Source organism: Euprymna scolopes, chromosome 46 (genome assembly GCF_053919585.1).
Source record: "Euprymna scolopes isolate OS-2025 chromosome 46, ASM5391958v1, whole genome shotgun sequence".
NCBI lineage: Eukaryota > Metazoa > Mollusca > Cephalopoda > Sepiida > Sepiolidae > Euprymna > Euprymna scolopes.
Genome location: NC_136527.1, coordinates 41,591,496 through 41,600,298, shown reverse-complemented (window position 1 = coordinate 41,600,298; position 8,803 = coordinate 41,591,496). Strand labels below are relative to the sequence as shown.

The 8,803-nt window shown below is 36.9% G+C and overlaps 1 protein-coding gene across 1 annotated transcript; it reads left to right on the top strand.

The window, feature by feature from the left end:
• The first annotated feature begins 7,464 nt into the window (after positions 1–7,464).
• Positions 7,465–8,367, top strand: LOC145270102 (uncharacterized). The gene has a single exon (XM_080125704.1). It carries the CDS (start codon positions 7,465–7,467, stop codon positions 8,365–8,367), a length of 903 nt encoding a protein of 300 aa, XP_079981830.1.
• The last annotated feature ends 436 nt before the right edge of the window (positions 8,368–8,803 follow it).

The following is an 8,803-nucleotide window of genomic DNA, read 5'->3' as shown; positions in this document are numbered from 1 at the left end:
TTTCCAATTACTATTGCTTGATTAGTTGAGGAAGAATGCATTGTGACGTGCATATTTATTATAAAGGAAATAAATTGAACATTATTGCAAATTATTGTCACCAGTTAATAAATGCTAATTAAAAGATAAACAGAATTTTTAAATGAAAAATTGAGGAAAACATAATTTTATAAAAAAAACTTTCATATCTACAATTTTCTAAGGATATAATAGTTATTTTTAATTAGTAATGTTTTTTATTAAAAATCGTTATACAGAAAGCAGACTCTCGTAAATGTGTAAGAATATGTGTGTGAGATAAAGTGTAAGAATATGTGTGTGAGATAAAGGTATGTATGTGAGTTATTGAAGATTCTTTTCCACCTCTTTACTTCCTCTGGCCAAGTGCACAGAGAGGGTTGTTGTTTGACACGTGTTCTTGGGTATTTCGGCTCAACAAGTTTGAGAAATTTGCAGAAATCTAATTGTATTACTCAGCTTTGGTTAATTTAATTTAATGTTCAACAAAAGTTCGTGCCCGGTCAATAAAGATTTGCTGGTTTTAAAGGTTTTATTCAAAGAGAAATTGTTCATGGGAGGACAGACCACTATCTAATTAACTAATTATTTCACAATCAGTTTTTCTAAGTTAGTCTTAAGGACAGGAACTGAGGGACACAGGCAACCAGACATCTTGCTTATCTCGCCTCATGAGATACTTCTTTGCCATATCATGTGACAATTTCATTTTTTATGCGTTTACCTAGGGAACGTAACTTTAAATCACACCATCTGCAGCACGGTATATTTCATTTGCCGACATGTACGACTTTAACCCTTGCTAAAATGTATACGAATTAACAAAATTATTATGTAGGTACAGTTTCAATATATAAGAATTAGAGTGTAATTTTTCTAGTTTAAAACAATTTTCGGAGGTTATGAATATTTTGAGTTAACACGTTTTTGCGAGAACTAACTAGCATTTGGAAATGACGATAGGAATTAATCATTACAAAGTATACGTAGGTAGTATGTTAAGTTTATTTTGCAATCCATAAATATAGCTCACTCATCCATACGCAAAATAAAACTTAATCGCACTAAAACTCGTTGGTAATAATTTTATGGTAGAATGTAATTCATCGTTTATAGCTAATATATAGTTAAAATCATTTAGCTTTCAAATAGGACAAAACAAACACTACTAACACAAATTAAGCTATTAAAATGTCAAATTAATCCAACTGCAAACAGCTTTATTTTTACCCTCGCCATACTTCACACAATAAGTAATATCAAATTTATGATCCGAAATAAATATATAATGCCTGGTATAATGTATTCATGAAACAAAACACATACTTGACTTTGACATTCACCAATCGCTTATTATAATTATTGCTAGCCTATTTCAAGACATTCAGTATCCAACGTAATCCCTATCATTTTTAATGGCGGCCATCTCGTTTTCCACTAACGAACAAAGGCTAAATATGACACATGTAACTGGAATCCCCCTTCCCCACCAGCGGCGTTGGCACAAAAAAGTAAGGTTTATTGGTGGAGGAAAGGGGTAATTTTCAGGAAATCTTGAGTGAAAGGAAAGAACGTAAAGAAAAGACCACAAATTAAAAACAGTATTTAGAGTAATATTTATTAAAATAAATTAAAAGGTAAATATTACCTTTCGCTATAACAGAACACCGACCACTAATTTGTTGTTGTTTTTTAGGGTTATTCGATGTTGCGAGCCACAAATCTGATGATCAAATCCGTCGCAAATTTACGGTTTGCATTTTACTTGATCAAATTTACGGTTTGCATTTTAATTGATCAAATTTACGGTTTGCATTTTACTTGATCTAAAGAAAATTAAGCTTCCACGAGCGGTTTACAAAAGCATATTTTATATTTGTCGTTCTTTCTTTGGGGTGGGGGGTATTCAATTATAGAACTTGTGTAGTTTTACATGGTTTTCTGCAGTTTAATTAACCGTTTTTCCATAAGTAAGTTGGCCGCCGAAACACATCCACCATCTCCCCTCCACCGCCTCCCAAAATGTAAACACAGAATTTCTGTGAAATGTTAAACAATATTCTACTCGGTAAATGTCAGCGCGTTACTTATGGTAAAACGGTTAATTAAACTGCAGAAGCACATGTAAGACTACACAAGCTCTATAATTGAATACCCCTATCCTCCCCAAAAAGAAGGAAAAACATAAAATATGCTTTGGTAAACAGTTCGTGAAAACTTACATCAATATTTTTACTATTAAATGAAGTGAAAACTTTTTATTTTATGAAAAATATTTCTTATCATTTAAAATGTCCGCCATGTATTCATGCACCTTGTGAAACGTCAAGTGACTACGCGCGTGCGCATATTAGTAAGAAAGTGAAAAAATGTATATAATTAAGAAAGTGAAAAGAAGATTGTCCGTTTCGATATCGGAAAGCGGAAAAATATCCGGAAGGGTGTGGTGGGGGTTAATTTCGGCATTGAAGTCGAAAAATGATTTTAGGGGCCATGTTTTTGCCCTTTTCAGTTCCTTTTCAGTTTTTTGGCGTCTTTTTCTAAATGTAACTTTTGTTAATTTTGAAAGAAATACAAAAATTATAAAAAGTTTTATTTATATTATTAAACTTAAAAGATTTTCATAGTTTAAAATTATAAAAAGTTCTATTTATATTGCCCTAAATTAAAAAAAAAAATGTTTTTCATAGTTTAAAAATATAATAAGTTCTATTTAAATTGCTTTAAATTAAAAAAAAAAACGTTTCCATAGTTTAGAATTATAAAAAAAGTTCTAGTTATGGTGCTTTAAATTAAAACAAAAAAGGTTTTCACAATTTAATATTATAAAAAATTATGTTTATATTGCTTTAAATAAAAAGTTTTTCATAGTTTAAAATAAAAAGTTTTATTTATATTGCTTTAAATTAAAAAGTTTTTCATAGTTTAAAATTATAAGTTTTATTTATATTGCTTTAAATTAAAAAGTTTTTATAATTTTCAATTATAAAAACGTATATTTATAGTTAAAATGAACAAAGCATCTTCCTTAGAACCGTAGGCTGTGGAACTCTGTTCCTTTTTCTTGCTTTCCTGTTGACTACAATATGGTCGTCTTCAAGTCAAACGTCGACAAATTCTTCATGAGCCACCCCCTTAAGTAATCCAATTTACCAAATTTCCACTACCAACTGACATATTATCATTTTTATGAAAGGAAGGGCGACAACGCATGAGATACAGTTAAAGGAGTCCTGATATGAGTTCCTTTTTTGTTGTCCTGAAAAAAAATCCCGCCTAAACGGAAGTGGTTCTATATTTAAAACACCGTTCCTTATAGAGTTGGCAAAGGGGAGGTAACTATTCATAATATCACATCCCCCTTCTTTCAATAATTCGATAAAACGATAGAAAAAGGAAAATAGTTATAAACTGATGAGACAAAATCAAAGATAAATAAGAAAAGTCAATCAGTAATTGTTTCATCTCTAAATCTTGGGGGTTTGATAATACATCCAGATATGGTGGTTGTATGGTTGTCTTAGTGTGTTACCTCATAGGGTATTTGGTTAACAGGTGACTGTTGCCTTTGAGTGTTGTTTGCTTCTATACTGGATGAACAGTCTCTTGCACGCTCCTGAGAAACCTCGGTGGGGTGTACGTCTGGACGTGATGTGCTTCCGGAGGGGTCAACGCAGAGTTTCTCCTGAAGGGGTCTGTACTATGTACGGCTTTGGTTCTCGGCCCATTTCTGTGAAAAGTGCAGGAGACCACTTGTCTGCTTCTTTTATTTAAAACACATACAGCTGGTCCGATGTGCAGTTATGACAAATCTTAATCGTGGTACATCTTCTGATAATCCAATGCAAGGAAATATCAGCTGCATCAGTTGACAAATGTCATTTTCTACATTTTTACTATAAAATAACTTTAGATCTTCATTTGATATTTATTGGTGAGCAGATGTTCATTGATTAAATCTTACCAGCTGTGCATACTATATATATATATATATATATATATATATATATATATATATATATATATATATATATATATATACATATATATATGTATATATATATATATATATATATATATATATATATGTTCCCAGCTTGCTTCCTTTGGCATAGGAGTTCTGGTGATTGAATGGCATGATCTAGAGGAGTCGAACTCAGGCATAGTAATACCATGTCCAAGTCACGAATACTTGAAGCAGCTTTTTTAATGCAGATTTCACTGCCTGGACACATCACTCTGCGAAGCAATTTGACTGCGGAAACCTGGGTGAAGACATGTGATGTTCAAAGCCTCGATCTTTTGCGAATTGCTTGGAACAAATAGAGCTGAAGTGTGGACCATTGTCACCTCATCTCTCTGGATTTCCTTGTTTTCCAAATATTTGCTTTGTATGTTTGATAACTTCATGACTAGAGAACTCCTTTAGCAATCTCACAAATAGGAACTTGGAATAATAGTCCACAATGAGCATAAAGTTGAGACCGTCAGTGTGAAACAAGTAAGTGTCCACTATCTGCCATGGCCTCACCAGGATTTCGTGGGACATCAGGGGGTCAGCACTCTGGCAATGTTCTGCCAGAAAACACAACTTTTTTCTCAGAGTTTACATTTCTCCATCTCCTGGTTTCCATAATGTATTTTCAGTAATATCTCTTGCTGCATTGATTTGGGTATTAGTATTTGGTTTGATTTTAATAATATGCCATTTTCGATAGGGCCAATAAAGTCTCATATTTTTGTTCACTTCTTAAAGTGTGTCGGGCCAACCTCTTAAAATAATCTTCCTAAATTCACATAGTGTGTTATCCTCATTTGTTGCTTGGTTTAATTGAGCCAGTTTTTGGGTTGAAAATAGAAACAAAATCTACCCTCAGGGCCAAGTCAATAGCTTCTTTAGCTTTTTTGTTTGGTAGCCTTGCGAATCCATCTACCAGTGCCATATCTTTCCCAGGGCGATATACGGTTGTCATGTCATATCCCTGCAAACGTTACAGCATGCGTTGGCGGCGAGGTTGAACTGCAACCAAATTTTTTAAGCTGGTCATTTTCAGGGCTTATGATTACTTTCCACCTGGAATGCACCTCCATAAATATAAGTCCGGAATTGTTCACAACCAAAAATATCTGCAAGGAGCTCCGTTTTATGTTGGCATATAGTTGCTCAGTCTCTATTAAAGACTTCGTTGTAAATCCAATGGGTTTACCTTCTTGAAGGAGAGCGGCACCAACTCCTCTACTTGATGCATCGACCCGGATAACAGTTTGCTTTGAAGGGTCAAAGTATGACATCAGCATATCTTTGCAAATGAGATCCTTGACTTGCTGGAGGGATCTCTGGTGATTTTCTTTCCACTGGTACTCGACTTCTTTTTTTAAGGAGATCTCTTAAAGGTGCTGTGAGATCTGACAGGTGTGAAATGAAAGGTGCCATATATGTGATGATTCCCAGCACCCTCTGCAGGTGGATGGTGATCAATGGACTGGGTAACATTTTTAATTCTGTTACCTTGCTGGGATCAAGGTGCATTCCATTCTGGTCGTAGATTGCACCAAAAAATGAATTTGTTTCTTATTGATGGCAAACTTTCCACGGTTGAAACAAAGTCTTTCCTTCCGTGCAATTCTCATTAAGTTATGAAGGTTGTTGTCATGCTCTTCTTGAGTTTCCCCAAAGAGAATGACACCATCGATCAGCCCTAGAGTTCCAGGACACTTTTCTAGGATCATGTCCACCTTCTGGATAAACACATCCTGAGACATCACCAGACCAAATTGCATCCGTTGGAAACAAAATCTTCCAAAAGGGGAGTTCAAGGTATTCAGCAGTTGTGAGGTTGCATCAAGTTTGATCAACTAATATTCATTTTTGGCATCAATGTAGAAAAATATTTGGCACCAGAGAGATGTGCCAGTTCTTCACTTGTAGGGGTCTTGTAATGGCATCTCATGATAGCCTTGTTTAAATCTTTCGGATCTAAACACGGGCGGAGTTTTCCATTGCCTTTACGCACATAGACTTAGCTGCTGACCCATTTTGTATAACACCTTGTTTCACCATATTCTCCAACTCCGTCTGGATTTCTTCTCTCATATGTATGAGACATTTCCTCTGTGCATAATAGGGTGGTTGTCTGGTTTCAGGACAATATGATATTCACTCTTAAAATTGCTGATATTGTCAAAACTAAATAAACGGTCTGGTTACATATTTACCAGATCCTGTGTAGATCTTATTGAGACTAGAGTTTCCTGGATCGCACAGTGCAGAGTTACTAGTTTAAGATCTCTGGTCCAAGGTAGCCCTGTGATAGTAGGCCCTTTTTTGTCACAACAAAGAGCTTGAGAGCCTTCCATTTCCCTTTGTGTGAACAATCTATTTTAATGGATCCGTGCTGGGTAACGTGAGAACCATTATATTATATTTATTGCACCGGGGAGTAGCTGTCCTGCTGCACTTATCAGGTGTGGAAACATGTTCTGGAAAGTACATAATGGAAGTATGTTGCCTTCGGCTCCTGTATCAGCCTTAGCTTTCAGAAAATGGGTGCCTGGGAGGTTTGTGAAAATCTGCTCGATTGTCGCTTTGTTCTTGGATAAAGTAAAAAGACATTTGTTCAAACTTGTTAAACATCCCTTCATTGTCCCTCTGAGAGACATTTATTGAGTGCATCAAGTTGCTGTGGTTCTGGTGCTAGTACGTGTTCTTTTATACTTCTGTTTATAATCTTTTTCTTTCCCTGTTGTGCGTGTCGGCACATACCTTGCTGCGTTTTCAGTTTTGTTCGTGCAGACTTTGGCCAAATGATTTTTCGTTCACAAGCTGAACATATGGTATCCCATGCGGATATTTTACGCTCGGGTGGGAGCCTCTGCATCGTTTATAATGCTAGCATCGCACTGCATCTATTTCTTGCTTTTTCCGTTCGTCTAGTTCAGCTTGTTGTCTCATATTGCCTATGGAAGCTTCATGTGTCCTGCCACAGTTTATAGCTTCATGCAGTGTTATATTTTCACCCTTCGCTAGAAGTTGTTTTTGAAGTTCTGGGTGCTTCCTTCCAGATATGACCTGCTCTATGAGGTATTCCTCCGTTTCCTGGATATCCCAGAATTTGCACTTTAATGCCTGCAATTTACATCGAACTAGAAACTCTCTGACTCCCATTGTTTATACTGATGCAGATAAAAACGAACAATGTGTAAATTATTTCTCGATTATTTCTGTCGGCCCCGTTTGACCTGAAAATAAAAGAACTCTACTTTTTCTTTCCTACCTCGAATTATCTCCCCTGTTTCTCTCTCCTTCTGGGACACAGTAGTAGCAGCGATCGGCCATCTTTCTTTCTGCTTGTTTTTTTGCCGGCGCCCTTTTTAGTTGAATAAAGCTTTATACAAGCTATATAAATCTTCAGTCTACACAACAATTTATTCAGCTTAAAGTAAAAGATGCAAAAATATCTGAAACCAGACCGACTAGATGTGGACGCCAGTAAATCGGACGCGGCAGACACATGGCTTTACTGGAAAAAATTTTTTCACATCTTTCTTGACGCGGTCAGCGAAACGCAGCAGACTCCTCTAACAGACAGACAAAAACTACGTTTACTAATTAACCTTGTCTCTACAACTATATTCAAATATATATCAGACATGGACGATTACAACACTGCTATGAATACTCTCGAAGCTGTGTTCGTGCAGCCTAAAAATACTATATTCTGCAGACATTTACTGGCTACTCGGCGTCAACAAACGGACGAAAGTGTAGACCAATATTTACAGGCCCTTAATAAACTAGCCAAGGATTGCGAGTTCCGAGCCGCAACAGCTACTCAGGCGAGGGATTACTACGTCAGAGACGCCTTCATCAAAGGAATTTCTTCCAATCATATACGACAGAGACTCCTGGAGAACAAGAAGCTAGATTTAAGCACGGCGTATGACCAGGCTTTAACCCTCGAAATGGCGCAAAAGCAATTAGCCTCTTACTCCCTACAAAACTCTCTGAATGCAGCTGCCTCCACTGTCCAGACCGAAGTTACAGAGAGTGATGACCAGTCTGAGTGTGGTGAGGGATGCACTATAGCTGCTGCCTCGGGACAAAAATGCTTCTTCTGTGGGAACCCGAGACACGATAGATTTAGGTGCCCTGCCCGAATCTCCGTTTGCAAGAATTGCAACAAGAAAGGACATTTTGCTCGTGTCTGCCGATCCCCTACAGCAGCCGCTATAAATCACGATGAATCGATTCTTGCTTCTATCCCATCTTACAATTTTACAGAGAGTCTATCTCACTCATCGTTGTGTGGTAAAATTAAGGGCAGGTCTGTTAATATACATATAATATAATAATATAAAAAGCCAAGTACGGCCAAGGATGGAATACTGTTGCCATATCTGGGCAGGAGCTGCCAAAAATAGCCTATCATGCCTTGACAGAGTACAAAATAGACTTCGTGGTTTAGTGGGGGATGCCCTTTTCTCTACCCTGCAACCCCTCTCCCACAGAAGAGACGTTGCGAGCCTATCCTTGTTTTATCGTTATTTTCATGGCAGGTGCTCGTCTGAACTCCAATCCCTGGTCCCCCCTCGCCAATCTTTCACGAAAAACACCCGTCTAGCTGAATCCACTGTGAAAAATTTCCCCCACTCTATATCTGTGCCTAAATCAAAACGCGGATTTCATGAGCAAAGCTTCTTTCTTAGAACTGCACGCCTGTGGAACTCTGTTCCGTCTGCCAGCTTCCCTCCGGACTACAACTTGGATGTCTTCAAGTCTAATGTT